This window comes from Rhinoraja longicauda, chromosome 12, assembly GCF_053455715.1.
Source record: "Rhinoraja longicauda isolate Sanriku21f chromosome 12, sRhiLon1.1, whole genome shotgun sequence".
In the NCBI taxonomy this organism is placed as follows: Eukaryota; Metazoa; Chordata; class Chondrichthyes; order Rajiformes; family Arhynchobatidae; genus Rhinoraja; species Rhinoraja longicauda.
This window is the reverse complement of record NC_135964.1, coordinates 24291139-24309560: the sequence shown is the minus strand read 5'-3', so window position 1 is coordinate 24309560 and position 18422 is coordinate 24291139. Positions and strand designations below refer to the sequence as shown.

General features: G+C 39.7%; 1 protein-coding gene across 7 annotated transcripts in view; it reads left to right on the top strand.

The window, feature by feature from the left end:
- Nucleotides 1-18422, top strand: part of caska (calcium/calmodulin-dependent serine protein kinase a) — a 211220-nt gene that overhangs the window by 155144 nt on the left and 37654 nt on the right. For all 7 annotated transcript variants that reach the window (XM_078409215.1, XM_078409214.1, XM_078409211.1 and 4 more), the window contains 5 exons: nucleotides 770-850; nucleotides 11284-11472; nucleotides 15253-15331; nucleotides 17029-17114; nucleotides 17415-17483. In XM_078409215.1, coding sequence (XP_078265341.1) covers nucleotides 770-850; nucleotides 11284-11472; nucleotides 15253-15331; nucleotides 17029-17114; nucleotides 17415-17483 — 504 coding nt within the window. The remainder of the gene's footprint in view (nucleotides 1-769; nucleotides 851-11283; nucleotides 11473-15252; nucleotides 15332-17028; nucleotides 17115-17414; nucleotides 17484-18422) is intronic.

Below are 18422 nucleotides of genomic sequence, written 5' to 3'. Positions count from 1 at the left end.
AAACATTCCCATAAACGATAGAACAGACAAGTCCAGTCAGTAGAAATGACAGGAGCAGATGGGATGGTGGGCTGCAAGGAGCCCCTGAGGGGGTCAAGCAATCCAAACGATTGTGATATTATTGCAAAACTGGAAACATGATTGAGGAAAGGGCAGGACAGGCAGCTTAATATTCCAGGGTAGAGAAGTTTCAGAAGTTAACAGGGGGAGATACAAAAGGGAAAGGGTTATTGCACTGCTGATCCGTGAGAGTATTATGGCAGTACTTCGGCCAATAAGGCTATATGGATAGAACTTAAAAATAGGAAAGGGATGACAGGTGTAGGTATAACAGAATAAGAATAACAGTTGTGTAGGCAAATCACAGTAGGGCGTAAACGCAAACAGTAGTAGCAGTGGGAGATTTTAATTGAAGAGTTGTTCAGAGCTGTAAGATGTTAAAATGAAATCAAATTGAGATTGATTTTAAATGGAGGGATTGGAAGTCCTTCTTTAGGGTTCATGCCTCCATTTGCCACTCCAGACGTAGCACTATTTTAGAGTAAGTTGTCCCAAAGTGGACAAGTGGCTGCATGGTAAGAAAATCCAGCACAAACCCACGCTGTCAGCAAAACTAGTTTGATCACTCCGTGATAGTTTTCATCAATGCTAAAAATAAAGGTGTCCCTTCATTTGCACCATTTAAGTTGCCATCTTCGAATAGTGGCATATCTTAATTTTGCAGTTTATCATCTGCAGAAGCTTGCTAAAAATTTGTTGAATCTTGTAGGTGTTGGAGGAGATTTTATGTTATCCAGAAAACAATGATGCAAAAGAACTGAAGTGTATCCTAACACGGCCACATTTTATGGTAAGTGAATTATTCTGTTATTACACTTCAAACAAAAGATACAAGGTTCAGTGAATATCTAAATTGAATAGTTACACAAGTGATCACACTTGGTATCAGGGTATCTGACAAATAAGTGAGTTTTTTTTTTAATGCTAAGATTTTAAATAAAGAAGGCAAAGTGAGATGCTTCATTTTTTGGTCATTTTAGAGAGGAAACAAGTATTCGGTTACATTTTCATTGTCATTTCCAAAGGAGTCTATTTGTGGAGATTAGTTTAAACAGCTCAAAAATTTGTATTCTAGGTGTCGGAGCCATTTTGCGTTATTAGTTATTTTTGCATATTATTATATTACCTTGTATCCTGCTGTATTTTGAACACTAAGAGGTTAATGCTATGCTTGCGTATGGGCTGAGAGGAGCCAGAGAACATCCAGCTTCGACGTGTTACGCCGATTGAAGCCAAGAAGGGGTTGACAGAGGTCCAGCCAAAAAGAACCAGCAGCCAAGATGTAATCGGTTGTAGATCTTACTGACAAGAAGATTAGTAAAAAATCTCTGCCAAAGATAGATCTAGCAGCTCGTATTAATTACATAGATTACGGTAGGATATAGATTTTTTACCAAGCGAATCAGTAACAAGTCGATGACGAGATATGCCAATATGTTATATTGCAACTTCAAATAAAGACGACTAACTATTCAAACGTCATTGGAGGTCTCTGTTATTGTGATTGCTTGCGTCATTAAACTTTTCGTTCCACCTAATCTGTGTAAGCGGCAGCTTGCAAGCTAATTTGATAGAGGAGAAGCTGGTCGCTATATCGTAAAAAAATCTTCCTAAGGTGGAACGATCAGCTTGAATTTGCTCTTCAGGAATGTTCAGCCAGAACTTGCCTTCGCAAGAGACAAAGTGTGAGATCTTATCTGAACTGGAGTGATTCATCGTTAGAAATCTACCTAAGCTGGAACGATTTATTGGAATTTACTCTTCGGGAAGTTCAGAAAGCTTGTCTTCGCAAGAGACGAAGGCTACGAAAGTTTACTGACCTGGGGAGATTTATTGCCAAAATCTTTCAACCGCAGAATTGAACAAGCCGGTTGCAGAAGCTGAAGCGTTATATCTGTCTCTTAGAGTTATTTGAAGAGCATTAGCTCTTGTATAGAGGCTGTACCTTTGAGACAGTGAAGAAATCGTAGTCTGCTTTAAATTGGTTTATGAAAAAGCCTATTTTGCAGCAAGTGATAACATAAGCTGTCTTTGTAACTGGAACAGGGCTTGGAATGCTAGCCACATAGCAACGACCTTGGGAGTCCCTGGTTACCAGACTTATTTGAAATTCCAAAGGAGATAAAGGACATCTGTTTTTTTCAAGATGTCTGTAGTTAAACGGCCTAAAGTGGAAAAAAGGGCCATTAAGTTTACTCAAATTGGCAAAGGCATGGCTTATGAAAGCAATGAAAAGATGAGGAGACGTAAATATAAACTGGCTGAGAAGACCATGGAAAACATCAGAGCTAATAAAATCAGCAAAGGAGTCAGAGGTGCGGTTCAGTCTGAATCATCTTAACCACCTCAAAGACGAAATTTACGACCTCTATAAAGCATTGAAACTGCTACAATTAGCACCAGAAGAATTGGATAAGCAAGAGAAATGGATGCGCCAAGTGGGAGAAACTCTCGATGAATTTAACCAAGATGTTGTTGAGTGGCTAAGCCGAGTAGGTCATGAGGCCATACCCTCCAATGTCGAGGGCGCCTTATACCACAGTGGCGAAGACGCAGACTCCATCGGACCTGGAGATAGTGCTTCAAATATTTTGAACTCTAAGTTGAGCAGCAAATCTCGTGCATCTTCGACGCGCTCTGCTCGTAAGGAGGCCCAGGTCAAAATGGCCGTTCTTGTGATACAGGCTGCCTTCATGGAAAGTATGCATGAGATTGAGGCACAACAACCGCAATTAGAAGAAGATTGGAGGAGGGAGAGCGATCGATTGAGAAGACAGAAGGAACAATTGAAACTAAGTGCTGAAATGGCAAAGACCAAAGCAAAACTCAGTGTATTTGGGGCTCCAAGATCAAGAAGCAGCTCGATAGTATCTGATAGAATGAGTTCTTATCCAGGACAAGGAGCTGCCCAAAGCCAATTGCCAGTTGGACGGGAACCATCGACGACTGAACCCTGGCATGAATGGGAGCCACAGGTTGTTAGACCGAAGCAAACAACCTGGGGACTATTTGCTAAAGTTAGTGATACGGCACACTCAACCCAACACCCTCTTCAAGGACGGACTGCAGGATTTCATGAATTAAGGGGTGAGCAGGGGCGTGCTCACACTAAATCCCCGGAACGTCATGATGGAGACCGAAGTAATATGTGTGACCTATTACGGAAGCAAAATCAAATAACCGAACTTCTGGCTAAACAAAATCTTTCTTCCGTTCTACCATCAAGAGACATTCCTTTGTATGATGGTGATCCCTTGCAATATCAACTTTTAATCAAGACATTCGAAAGAGGAGTAGAAATGAAGACTGATGATCAAAGTGATCGTTATCATTTTCTGGATTAATATACAAAGGACCAGCCAAATAATTAGTTTGCAGCTGTCAACATTTTCCTTGCAGCCAGGGCTATCAGAAGGCACGAAAACTGCTTGAAGAGCATTTTCTTGGCCATGAGCAGAAGATTGCCACTGCTTATATATCCAGGGCGTTGGCCTGACCAACCATCAAGCCAGATGATATAAAAGCATTGCAAGCTTCTTATTATTCCTTAAAGGTTGTTGCAATGCGATGCAGCAGCTTAAATACATTGATGAAATGAACGTTCACTCCAATATGATGACCATTCTTCGAAAGCTGCCTTACAAGCTCAGAGAAAAGTGGAGAGATCGGGCATATGAAATCGAAAGAACCAAGAATCGTTCGCCTGTGTTTCCCGAATTGGAAAACTTCATAGAGGTACAAGTGAAGATATTAGCGAATCCACTTTATGGGAATATTGATGAGGCTAAAACATCAGCAGCTGTTAAAGGCCCTACCTTCGGTAAGTCAAGAGAAAAGCCGAAGACGGCCAGGAACAGTTTTGCTACGACTGCCGAACCCATGGAAGAACAGGCTCAACTAAAGGAGAGAAAGCTGACTCACCTATCGGCAAGCAGCAAGATCCTTGTCTGTTCTGCAACATGAGGGGTCACACACTGGAGAAGTGTCGGCAGATCAAAAAGAAGGAACTAATAAACGAGAGAAGAGAATTTATAAAGGAGAAGAAAATTTGTTTTGGATGTTTGAAAGTAGGTCATATGAGCAGAAACTGCAAGAATCGTTTGACTTGTGCTGTATGCAAAAGAGAGCATCCGGCGATACTTCATATTGAACAGAAGGACAAAGAAAGGAAACCAGTGCAAACTGATCAGAAAGAAAAGGCGAGCCAGAGTGACGCCGTTCCTCTTTCTCCGATGTGTGGACAAATCGGGGCCAGTGAAGAAGCTTGCATCTTCTCAATTGTACCAGTGCAAGTGAAGAGCTACAATGGGAGCACGGTGTTGCAAACTTTCGCTTTCTTGGATAGTTGGTTACCTTCTGCACCGAAAACCTGGTAAGAAGGCTGAAGATTTCAGGATAAAAGAAGAGAATTCTCCTGAATACCATGAATCAAGTGAGGTCTATAACCAGTTGTGTTATTTCAGGTTTGGAAATATCTGGTTTAGACAGCAATGTTTTTGTTCAACTATCTACTGTGCCTGTCTGTGACCATTCCTGTCTCACGGTCAAATATTCGTAAACAGGAAGACCTGGAGCAATGGCCTTATTTGAAGAATGTCAAGATAACTGAAATAGACTCTGGTATTGACTTACTCATTGGAACTAATGCTTCCAAGGTATTGGACAGATGGACATTATTGTCTAGACTTACCTTTCAGGCAGGAGAATACCAGCATGCCTAACAACCGTTGCATAGCAAAGCAGCGTATCCAGAGCTTGAAACGCAAGTTTAATAAGAATGAAAAGTTTTGCAGTGAATACATATCTTTCCTCACAGAAATGATTGATAGTGGTTATGCTGAAAGGGTACCAATGGACCAGCTGAATCGAGGTGATGGGAAACTCTGGTACATCCCTCATCACGGGGTGTATCACTCGAAGAAAGGAACCATAAGAGTGGTCTTTGACTGTGCGGCAGTCTTCAAGGGGACATCACTTAACTGGCAGCTGCTACAAGGTCCAGACCTAACTAACTCACTCATTGGAGTTTTCATTAGATTCAGACAAGAGCCGATTGCTTTGATGGCGGATATTAAAGCAATGTTTCATCAGGTCAAGGTATCAGAAAAGCATATTGACTATCTGCGATTTCTGTGGTGGCCCAACGGTAATGTGCAGCAAGATCTTGTAGAATACCGGATGAAGGTACATCTTTTCGGCGCCGTGTCGTCACCAAGTTGTGCAAACTTTGCATTGAGACTGTTGAGGACAACGGAGCACACTTTTCGGAAGAGGTGGTAGACACGGTGAAGAACAACTTTGACGTGGATGACTGTCTAAAGTCCATGCCTTCGGAACTGGAAGCAGTCAGGATGGTAAAAGACCTGACTGACATCCGCCAAATGGGAGGATTTACATTATCGAAATGGATCAGTAATAGCCGTGCTGTATCCATTAGCATCCATTCCTCAAGCAAGTAGAGCGAAAGAGATCAAGGAGTTACGGTGGCGCAACGGTAGAGTTGCTGCTTTACAGCGAATGCAGCGCCGGAGACTCAGGTTCGATCCTGACTACGGGTGCTGTACTGTAAGGAGTTTGTACGTTCTCCCCGTGACCTGCGTGGGTTTTCTCCGAGATCTTCGGTTTCCTCCCACACTCCAAAGACGTACAGGTATGTAGGTTAATTGACTGGGTAAATGTAAAAATTGTCCCTAGTGTGTGTAGGATAGTGTTAATGTGCGGGGATCGCTGGGCGGCGCAGACTTGGTGGGCCGAAAAGACCTGTTTCCGCGCTGTATCTGAAATATGAAAAAAATAATATGAAATACGAGTTGGACTTGGACCAGGACAATCTGCCGATGGAGAGAGCACTAGGATTGCGTTGATGCGTGGAAACCGATGTGTTCAAGTTCAAAATTGCTCTACAGGAACGACCATGCAACAGACGTGGCATCCTGTCGGTAGTCGGCTCTATCTACCATCCTTTAGGATTTCTAGCACCATTTACTTTGCCTGCTAAGTTGATTATGCAGGAACCCTGCAAGGAGAAGCTTAGTTGGGATGACGATATACCCCAAACGTTCCATCAGAAGTGGATGGGATGGCTGACGGATCTCGACAAGATTGCGGAGTTTGAGGTGGACCAGTGCATGAAGCCCACGAACTTTGGTCAAATTAGAAATGTACAGCTACACCACTTCTCAGACGCAAGCGGAAACAGTTACGGCACTGTTTCATATCTGAGACTGGAAAATGACAGTAAGAAGGTACATGTTGCATTTATAATGGGTAAAGCCAAAGTGGCACCATTAAAACAGCTGACAATTCCCAGAATGGAGCTTACAGCTGCAGTCTTAGCTGTTAAAGTTGATGTAATGCTGCAAAAAGAATTGCAGCTTCAACGGGACAAATCTGTTTTCTGGACCGATAGCACAACAGTGTTTAAGTACATCAAAACAACGAAAACAAACGCTTTCAGACATTTGTAGCTAACAGAATCACTATCGTAAGGGATGTTACTGATGTATCGCAATGGAGATATGTTAGTACAAAGGAAAATCCTGCAGATGAAGCCAGAGGACTGACAGCAGACGGCTTCTTAAGTTGGAAAAGAAGACTGATGGGCAAAATATTGGAGACTATACCAGACGCTCGAGGGCATGTGAGCACTGTTCGGCTTCAGACTAAGAACAATATCTTGGAAAGACCGATAACCAAGATATGTGTGCTACTGGAAGCATTTTACATGCAATTGATGGATAACATATCATTCTTTTCCAGGAATGGAACCCTTTCTTTAAAAAAAAAGAATGGCTGATAATTAGAGATGCTTCCACACTAAAAGCAGCTTGTGCAATCACAGTTGCCGAGTTCTGAATATCTTGAGGGGTGCAATATTATGGCAGAAACTGAGCAGATTTCAGTTTGTTCGTATAGTTAACGTGACATAATTCAGGGGTGTATTTGAAAGTATTTGGCATGCTTTTGTTCAGTATGGTGTAATTTCATCTTGAAATCTTCCAACAATGTATACCCTGCAGTATCTTCTCAACTTCCTTTTAAATTATGCTCTTCTGAGAAGCATTCTATTTCAGTCCATATGTTATATTAATATTAAAAGTTTGTCCACACATTGCATGTGTTAGGTAATATAGTTGCTGCTTCTGTCAGGTATTCTATTGATTGAGAGTGATATCTTAGAGCATAAAATACAGTTTATTATTAATCACTATATCATAGTTCCCTTCAGCCTGTATAAATCCACAGTAAATTGCCATGGTTCTGTAATATTTTATTGGGAGTAGAACAGACTGAATTCTGTAAAATGTCTTTTGATTTTAACCTCTCTTCCACATTCTACATCATTTTGAATTAATAAGATAAATAAATCAAATTTCCCTCAAATCTTCTAAACACAAACTGGTTAATTGTTGAATTTTATGTGAAACATACAATGCCACATTGTTACAGAGTAATGACAAAAATGGTAGGAAAACAAAGATAGTTTTCAAGTGAATGTGGTGACATTTTAAGATCAAATGGATTGAGATTCCATGCTACATTTGTAGCATTTATGTCCTTTATATAACTATGTGCCACTTTTGATTTCGAAGTGTTATGCACAACCACATTGATTAATACTGCACAGTACATCAATTTAGAATCAAGGAGACTGCAGGGAAAATATAACATTGCGTTTTTGATTGGCAATCTACATCCATAAATCTCAGCCTTGTTATCTGATTATTTAATTTGAAACTTTCTTTGTGATACCGTTATCCAACATTAATTAACTTAAAAATATCTCAAAAGCTGGAATGCATGCATAGACTATCTTTCTCATGGATGTTTATAACAGATCGGTAGTAATTGAACACTCGAGATGTAACCATTTCCTAACCGTGTAGGAAGGAAGTGCAGATGCTGGTTTAAACCAAAGATAGACACAAAATGCTGGAGTAACTCAGCGGGCCAGGCAAAATCTCTGGAGAGAAGGAATGGGTGACATTTTGGGTCGAGACCCTTCTTCAGACTAGTCAGAGGAAAGGGAAATGTGAGATATAGACAGTGATGTAGAGAGATATGGAACAAATGAATGAAAGATATGCAAAAATGTAACGATGTTAAAGGAAACAGGCCATTGTTATCTGTTTGCTAGGCGAGAACGGGAACCTGGTGCGACTTGCGTGGGGGTGAGATGGAGAAAGAGGGAGTGCAGAGGTTACTGGAAGTTAAAGAAATCAATAATAATACCACTGGGTTGTAAGCTGCCCAAACAAAATATGAGATGCTGTTCCTCCAATTTGCGATTAGCCTCACTGGCAATGGAGGGGGTCTAGGACAGAAAGGTCAATGTGGGAATCGGAAGGGGAATTAAAGTGTTCGGTAACTGGGAGATCAGGTAGGTCTAGGCGGACTGAGCAAAGACGTTCAGCGAAACAATCGCCCTGTCTACATTTGGTCTCCCTGATGTATAAGAGTCCACATCTTGAACAATGGATATAGTAGATGAGGTTGAAGGAGGTGCAAGTGAACCTTTGCCTAACCTGAAAGGACTGTTGGGATCCCTGGACAGAGTCGAGGGAGGAGGTATAGGGGCAGGTGTTGCATCTCTGGCAGTGCTGGGGAAGGTACCTGGGGATGGGGTAGTTTGGGTGGGAAGGGATGAGTTAACCAGGGATTGCGGAGCGAAAGGTCTCTGCCATTGGGCAACACAGACCATTGGATTCAAATTTATTGGTAGCTTTCATATTGTACAATTTTTGTGAAACAGTGCTTTTGTTAATGTCCGATGTTATAATATTAGTGTTTGGGTTTGAAAGTTTCATTGATCATATTGGCATGCATTAAGCAAAACACTTTATCATAATGTTTCCATATTGTTGAAATGTTAGGAACTCGGAATTCACAAATGTGGCTCTGCATTACACTTCTAAATCAAAAATGGCATGGATAAAGTTATATAATTTTGATGGTATGAGATGGGAATTGGCCAGGATAGATTGGCAAATGATACTTAAAGAGTTGACGATGGATAAGCAATGGCAAAGATTTAAAGATCGCATGGGGACTGTGGATCTTGTGTGAGGGAGGAATTGTAAGGAAATTCATATTAGTCAGGAAATGGTGTTGGGTAAACTGTTGGGACTGAAGGCAGATAAATCCCCAGGGCCTGATGGTCTGCATCCCAGAGTACTCAAGGAGGTGGCCCTAGCAATCGTGGATGCATTGGTGATCATTTTCCAATGTTCTATAGACTCTGGATCAGTTCCTGTGGACTGGAGGGTTGCTAATGTAACCCCTTTTAAGAATGGAGGGAGAAAAAAAACAGGGAATTATAGACCAGTTAGCCTGACATTGGTAGTGGGGAAATGCTTGAGTTGATTATTAAAGATGTAATAGCAGCGCATTTGGAAGGCAGTCACAGAATCGGTCAAAGTCAGCATGGATTTCTGAAGGGGAACTCATGCCTGACTAATCTTATGGAATTTTTTGAGGATGTAACAACTAGAATGGATAAGGGAGAGCCAGTGCCTGTGGTGTATCTGGACTTTGAAAAAGCCTTTGACAAGGTCCCAGTCAAGAGATTAGTGTGCAAAATTAAAGCACATGGTATTGGGGGTAGGGTATTGACATGGGTAGAGAACTGGTTGGCAGACCGGAAGCTAACAGTAGAAATTAACAGGTCCTTTTCAGAATGGCAGGCAGTGACTAGTGGGGTGCCGCAAGGCTCAGGGCTGGGAGCCCAGTTATTTACAATATATATTAACAATTTAGATGTGGGAATTAAATGTAACATCTCCATGTTTGCGGATGACATAAAGCTGGGTGGCAGTGTGAAATGTGAGGAGGATGCTATGAGGCTGCAGAGTGATAGGGATAGGTTGGGTGAGTGGGCAGATGTATGGCAGATGCAGTATAATGTGGATAAATGTGAGGTTATCCACTTTGGTGGCGAGAACAAGAAGGCAGATTATTATCTGAATGGTGCCAGATTAGAAAAAGAGGAGATGCAACGAGACCTGGGTGTGCTTGTACATCAGTCACTGAAAGTACACATGCCGGTACAGCAGGCAGTGAAGAAAGCGAATGGCATGTTGGCCTTCATAGCAAGAGGATTTGAGTATAGGAACAAGGAAGTCCTACTGCAGTTGTACAGGGCCCCGGTGAGACCGCAACTGGAGTATTGTGTGCAGTTTTGGTCTCCTAATTTGAGGAAGGACATTCTTGCTATTGAGGGAGTGCAGCGTAGGTTCACCAGGTTAATTACCAGGATGGCGGGACTGACGTATGATGAAAGAATGGATCGGCTGGGCTTGTATTCACTGGAATTTAGAAGGATGAGAGGGGATCTTAAAGAAACATATAAAATTATTAAGGGATTGGACAGATAAGATGCAGGAAAAATGTTCCCCATGTTGGAGGAGTCCAGAACCAGGGGTCACAGTTTAAGACTAAGGGTAGGCCATTTAGGACTGAGATGAGGAAAAACTTTTTCACCCAGAGAGTTGTGAATCTGTGGAATTCTCTGCCACAGAAGGCAGTGGAAACCAATTCACTGAATGTATTCAAGAGAGAGTTAGATTGAGCTCTTTGGGCTAATGGGATCAAGGGATATGGGGGAAAAAGCAGGAACAGGGTACTGATTCTGGATGATCAGCCATGATCATATTGAATGACAGTGCTGGCTCGAAGGGCCGAATGGCCTACACCTGCACCTACTTTCTATGTTTCTATGAAGGACATGACTACTACAAAGATAGCATGTCTATATTTGTGGAATGACACAAACGTGGAATTGTTCCTGGTCTGGTTCATTTGGCTTATTTAATTGATGCAATGAAAATTCTGAAGTTTGTAATTTGGATCTGTCATTGAAATAAGTGCTATAGAGCTGTACAGCACACATATGGGACCTTCACCCCACCACATCCAAGCCGACCTTTTCACTTGTCCCATCATTTATTTTACACATCATTTTGATTTATTACTCCAGGTAATGTACTGTGCAAGGTGACATTTTCCTTATCTATTTTATGGGAAAATTAAATTTCAGGAAGAACTACTTGCATTTCTGCAATGCTCTTCATATATTGAATTTGACTCAAAGGGAAGAACGCATTTACAATAGACAGCAGGAAGGAAATTATGTGGGGTAGATGAGAGGATAAGGATTTGATAACAATAGGGCTTTGTTTCTTTATTCACCTTAATTTTACTACTTAATTTTATTTTGAAAACCAGGCCTTGCTCCAGACTCATGATGTTGTGGCACATGAGGTGTACAGTGATGAAGCACTGAGAGTTACACCACCACCATCTTCTCCGTATTTAAATGGTGACTCACCTGAAAGCGCAAACGGAGATATGGACATGGAAAATGTAACACGAGTCCGGCTTGTACAGTTCCAGAAAAACACAGATGAACCTATGGTACAGTAATACAAAATGTTGTCATTCACATGGATTAACAGAGGCAACAAATCTTTAGTCTTTTTAAATTAAAATTCCACTATTAGTTCATATCTGTCGCCACAGTTGTAAAACTGTACTTAGTCATTCAGCTAATCAAAATTAGTAATTTTTCTTCGTTCTCCTCTTTGACCATTTCAGATGAAATTGCAGAGGTAGAAGTTACTTCTATTCCATGATGCTTTTGAGACTGAAGTGGACATGATTAAAGATTGCTCAAAATTTGTTTAACCTGGCGGTGTGTGAACAATCCTGACAAATTGTTTTTTGCTTTAATTGCTTTAATTAACAAGATAGCAGCCTTCGGCAGAACACAAGAAAGTAGCAACAGGAGTTGGCAACTTGCCTCTTCAAGCTTACCCTATACTATAACCATAATTGATCTGCCCTAGGCTCCTCTGATGCACCAGTTCTCCAGAGCCCTGAATTGTTCAAACATTCAAAATGTATCTACTCAAATACCTCCAATGATCTATCATCCACAACTCTCTTTGGTAGAGGATTACATAGATTCACTACCCTCTGCAGGAAGAAATTCCTGTGCACCTGTTTTAAATGATTGCCCCTAACTTGAAACACTGTCCCCTATTTGAGACTCTCCAACTAGTGAAAGCATTTCAACGTCTATTTTATCGTACCTCTTTAGGCTCTTATGTGTTTCACTAAGATCATCCCTCATTTTTCTAAACTCCCAGGAATACAAATCCAACTTCCAATTGCTCATTGTAGGACAGCACTCTTTTCCCAGGATCTATAATTTAGATCCTAATGTGGAAATAACTCAGTTATATTTTGATAAGAATGCTTATGGGCAAATTTACCCCATCCATATTTTTGTTTAACAGAAATATAGATTAATCCTATCCCAAGCAAACTATATTTTTATGCATGGTCTGGTTGGTGCATTAATTTGCAGCTATCCATTTGTTCAAATTCCTGTGTTAACGAACTTTCATAATTATATAATTGACTTGAAACTTTAAAAAAACAGAAGAACCAATTTCTATTGTATCACTGTTCTTATTGGTCTGGCATTCCATTAGAAATATCTGCCTGAATGTTGGATGAGTTCAGGATTTGGTTCAGTATTGATAAATTGGTGTGGTAAACAGCATTTAAATTGCTGAAATATAAGAAAATGTTATGTTTGTCCTCAGTTCTGATACTGGTTGAAAGTCTGATACTGTTCTTATTGGTCTGGCATTCCATTAGAAATATCTGCCTGAATGTTGGATGAGTTCAGGATTTGGTTCAGTATTGATAAATTGGTGTGGTAAACAGCATTTAAATTGCTGAAATATAAGAAAATGTTATGTTTGTCCTCAGTTCTGATACTGGTTGAAAGTCTGATACAGGAAGAAAATCAGGAGATGTGTGAGAATATTCATTTTTTAAGTAATTTTATAAATAGAGTGTGCTGCAGCACCCCAGACCTATTAATATATTAAATCAGACACTAGTGCCACCTTGTGATGCAAACCAAGGTTAGCATTTTATTTTTTCTTACAATGAGGTTGGCCAAATCAGGGTTTTTAAAGCAAGACTTTATTTTAGAAAAACTTAACCGTAAAACTCTCTAAAAAAATAGTTGCAACAGGACCTTTTGTCCAGCACATTGAGCTGTGACTTTGAAGTCAGCAAGGTATTCACAACCCAGGTGGGTCAAGTGAAGTTTTCACCTCCATTACTGCTGCTCAGCTGCCCACAATAATCTGCCTTTCAGCTGAATATTATCACTTTACTTTAGTTTCCCTTGACATATATTTCAAGAGTAGTTATGAGATTGTCATGGAGAAAATGTAAAACATTAGAAGAACTGGACTTGAACTGCTGTGCAGAAAAAGCGATACTTGTTTTTCTAAAGGAAAATGACAGATGCAGTATTTGATTGTATAACATTCAAATATCTAACATTCTAAAAAGGAATCTGATTATTGGAGTGATTAATAGAAAATAAGTTATCTTCCTGTTGTGCCTGCTCCCAAACATATTTAAATGTGCTATGATAAAATGCACCTGTAAAACATGGATTATCCCAAATCTCCACAGTTAAACAGATTCACTAATTTTGGTAATCAAATCATTTTTACATTCTTTCATATTTTAGTACAATATGCCTCAACACTTTCAACTCAATACTTGCAATCAATAATACTGTCCTTACCTGCTTGTCTAATTGTTTAATGATAAAGGAATTCTAAAATAGTTGCATTTTATGTAGCATTACACAAATGTGAGTTAAAGGAGACTAGTTTAGTTTGGAAATACAGTATGCAAACAAGCCCTTCAGCCCACCAAGACCACACTGACCTTCGATCATCATTCATACTAGTTCTCTGTTATTCTACTTTCTCATCCACTCCCTACACATTAAGGGCAATTTTGGAGGCCAATTGACCCACTTGTCTTTGGGATATAGTAGGAAACCGGAACACCCGGGGGAAATGCACGCAATCACAGGGAGAACATGCAAACACCACACTGACAGCACCCGAAGCCACAAATGAACAAGGGTCTCTGGCACTGTGAGGCACCAGCTCTACCAGCTGCACCACCATCTAGTTTTATTATATTAAAGTGAAGGGTGTAGACTCCGTTATCTCCCTTAAAATAAATTATATTCTGAAAATATGGATATTTTTGGATTTCACATAAATTGATGAGGTGTTGTATAATGCAGTATAAATCATTATTCAATATAATCATAGTTGAAATTCCCCAGACCTCAAAGGTATTGTATAATACAGTGCAAATAAAAGCAGTTATGAAAAGATGCTGTATTTTGAGAAATATTGCTTTCTGAGTTGTTCAGCATAAATTTACACAGGACTAGAGTGAATTTCCAGTAAGCATAAGCATGATGGGGCAGCAGTAGAATTGTCTTGCAGCGTCAGAGACTCGGGTTCGATCCTGACTAAGGGTGTCGTCTGTGTGGAGTTTGTACGTTCTTCCCCTGACAGCGTGGGTTTTCCCCAGATGCTCCGATTTTCTCCCACACTCCAAAGATGTGCAGGTTTATAGGTTAATTGGCTTTGATGGCTTAATTGGCAAAGATTGTAAATTGTCCCTAGTGTGTAGGATAATACTTTTGTACGGGGATTGCTGGTTGGCGTGGACTCGGTGGACCGAAGGGCCTGTTTCCAACCTGTATCTCTAAACTAAACATAGCAAACCTCTCGCCCCGAGTATAAACAGCAAAGTCAGGGAACACTCAGCAATCAGGCAACATCTGTGGATAGAAAAAATATTTTAGATCAAAGAATCTTTGTCAGAACCTGAGCTGCTAATTTCCCTTTATCCAATTGAGGGGGGAATTGCTAAGTAACAGCAATATGATTCCCACAAAAAAAGGAAGTTCTAATGGGAAATAAATCCAAATTATTTTTAGACAGTTAGTTACTGGACCACACAGCACATAACCAAATTGAAGTAATGCACATCTCGTGGCAATCCTCAGATTGCTATCTGTCTCCATCACGGTCATTATCTTAGTTCTCTTCCTCTTGCCCTTTTTCTCACTCTCTCTTCCCCCCCCAGACCCCCATCCCCTTTGGCGCTGATCTGTGTGTGTGCATCCAATTCTGTTGCATCAAATGTAGAATGCTTCTTGGAATACATCATAGTATAGTGTTAATAAATGCAAACTATTTAGCTTTGATATTGCTTTGTATACAGCTATTGCATTTCTAACTACTTTAATCTTTTACATCTCGTTGATTTTCTCCATGTTCCGTCATTCAGGGGATAACTTTAAAAATGAATGAATTGAACCATTGTATTGTTGCAAGGATCATGCATGGCGGAATGATCCACAGACAAGGTAAGGATTAGAAAATCAAGCATGCAAAATATTCATTATTACCATTTCAAGAAATTAAAGCCACATTCACATTGCTGGAATCAACATTCAGTCATTTTTCCTGTTAGTGTTTTCTATTTAGCTCCTCCTTTTTGCAGACAGATAATGCAACCCAGTGCAATCTAATCTATTTTTTGTGATTATTAGATCACATATTAGGTGTCATATTATTCAGAGTAAAGGCATGTACGATGAATAGTTAGGAACATATATTCAAAATAGCAAACTTTTAAATGGAATGCTTACAACCCAGTGGTATAAATATGATTACTCTAACTTCAAGTAACCCTTGCATCCCTCCCCCACCCAAGTTATACCAGCTTCTTAATCGTCTTGTTGAGTCTCATTGTCTGTACTCATTCTCACCAACCACACAGCTAACAATGGCCTGTTTCCTTTATCATCATTACTTTTTTGCATAGCTTTCATTCATTTGTTCTATATCTTTCTACATCACCGTCTCTATCTCTTGTTTCCCTTTCCCCTGACTCTAAGTCTGAAGAAGGGTCTCGACCCAAAACATCACCTATTCCTTTTCTCCAAAGATGCTGTCTGACCTGCTGAGTTACTCCAGCTTTTTGTGTCTTTTGACACATTATGTTGGTGGTGAAATCAGAAATGGCATCTGGGTCACTGAACAAACAGTGGACCAATTTCGAAAGGTAGTTGATTAGCTCCCTATCCACCACCACTGCAGTGTATATTAAATGCACTGCAGTCAATCGTATAGGCTACTCCATAAACACATCCCAATCCAAAAGCATGTCTTGAATTCTGAAACTCAAGACAAGCAAGGATGGCAGCTGAAGTGGGCACCCTAAAACATGCACCAGCCCAATTTCTTCATCAGAGTCTAAGTTTTGGAAATCACTACTTAACAACACAATGGAATACTTTCACCCGAATGATCTTCGCAGGTCAAGAAGATGGCTCACCATGATCTTCTCAAGGGCAGTAAATGTGAGCATTGCCGTTGATGCCAGTATCCAAGAGAATTAATTTATAAAATAAGTTGTTCACTATAATTGAAAGTTCAAATAAGTTGTTCACTATGATAGAAAATTCAAATACCAGCGAATACAGTTTAGAAAACTTTTAAGAGACTTCAGATAAAACCTTTGTAAGGGGTATAAAGTTACTTTAGAAGGTGCATGATATTGTTGTTCTACTTGCATTGATGAAACTAGTGGATAGATTTATGAGATAAAATTATGAGAGGCATTGATAGGGTAGACAGTCAAAACCTTTTCCCAGGATGGAAAAATCAATTACTAGAGGGCATAGCTTTAAGGTGAGAGAGGCAAAGTTTAAAGGAGATGTGCGGGGCAACGTTTTTGCACAGAGAGTGGGTTGTGAGTGCCTGGAATGAGCTGCTAGAGTAGGTGGTTGAGACAGATACGATAGTGGTATTTATGAGACAATAGCATATGATTATGTAAGAAATGGAGGGATATGGATTATGCGCAGGTAGATGAGATGACTTGGCATCATGTTTGGCACAGACATTGTGGCCAAAGGGCATTTCTTGTGCCGTACTGTTCTATGATTTCTGAAAAGGAAAGTTAATGACAAAGATACAAACCTTGGAGGTTTTCGTGAGCCTTCTCAAAAAGAAAATAAATGTCTTGTTCTTTATCTGATATTTTTTTATCATGCAGGAACACTCCATGTTGGTGATGAAATCAGAGAAATAAATGGCATCAGTGTTGCTAACCAGACAGTAGAGCAGCTTCAAAAGATGCTTGTGAGTATGCAGGGTCATTAATTTTTTTTTACTGCTTTGGACTTGTATGTTATTGGATATTGACATTGAAAGGCAGGCCAATAATATAAATTAAAATCAGTTTAGTAAGTTTGAATCTAATATTCAAATAGTTCTAGACATAACTCCAAATGCGTCAAATGTTAGGATTCATTTCCACAAAATACTTCGCGAAAATAAGAATTTATTGTGAAAATGTAGAAACCAACTTTGATTGTTGACATTTAAGAATTCTATTATAAAATTTTGTAATAATGCATATTAATGTCATGTCTCTACCAGAGAGAAATGAGAGGAAGTATTACTTTCAAGATTGTGCCAAGTTATCGCACTCAATCATCATCATGTGAGGTAACAATGTGGGGTTTTTTCTGCCCCTCCCATCCCCAACCCTTATTGCAAACTGCCTGCTTATAGATGATTGATAAAGCTTTCTGTAAAAATTGGTTCTCTCTGTAATGTTCATCATGCACACCAATTTTACAACAATGATAACGGAATATACGAGTGGATCACATCTTTCAATCCCTTATTCACTATTATGACGTGATAGAGAAATTTTTGGACAGTGTAACCCAGAATGTAGAAGTATCAACTGTTACAATTATCAATAAAAAATTATATTATTATCCTCAGCACATATGTATACTAATGTAATCTAACTGTAAATCTTGATCTCTTTGAGGCACAAACTTAGTCTTTGCCCAACCTGCCCATTTCCTGTTCAGTTCCATCTCCAGTCCTCTACCTACTCGTTCTATGAGAACATGGGTAAGTTGTAGACTGTTCTCTTTCTTTGGTACAGCCTACTCTTGTTTGCAGTTTGCTGCAATAGCCTAATATTGGTAATTTTATGCATACCCTATACAGTAATACCATCTTCCAATTTTACAGTAGCTAAATTGTGAGAGCTTTATATCAGGTTTTTAAAATTCATCATTTTTGTCACTACAGCCATGGAACTTATTTTCTCTCATTTACAGCTTTGAGTTTCTCATTGGCTCTTGTAAGAATTTGTTTATTCAGTGAAGGCCTGTGAAGTGAAAACACAGGAGACAGCACTCTCGTGTATCTCTTTTTTCCAACCCCCACCCTACCTGCCCGAAACACACTAGCGTAAAAATACATTAGAGGTGGCATAAATTCAAAAAAGATATTTTGAAATACGTATTGTGATCTAGAATTGACAGCTGTTTTCAAACTAAGGGTCCTATTTGTCGAGATTTATATTGGTGTTTTTTTGTGAACACTGTGGTAATTTTATTTAGTCCAAATTTAACTTATACCTGT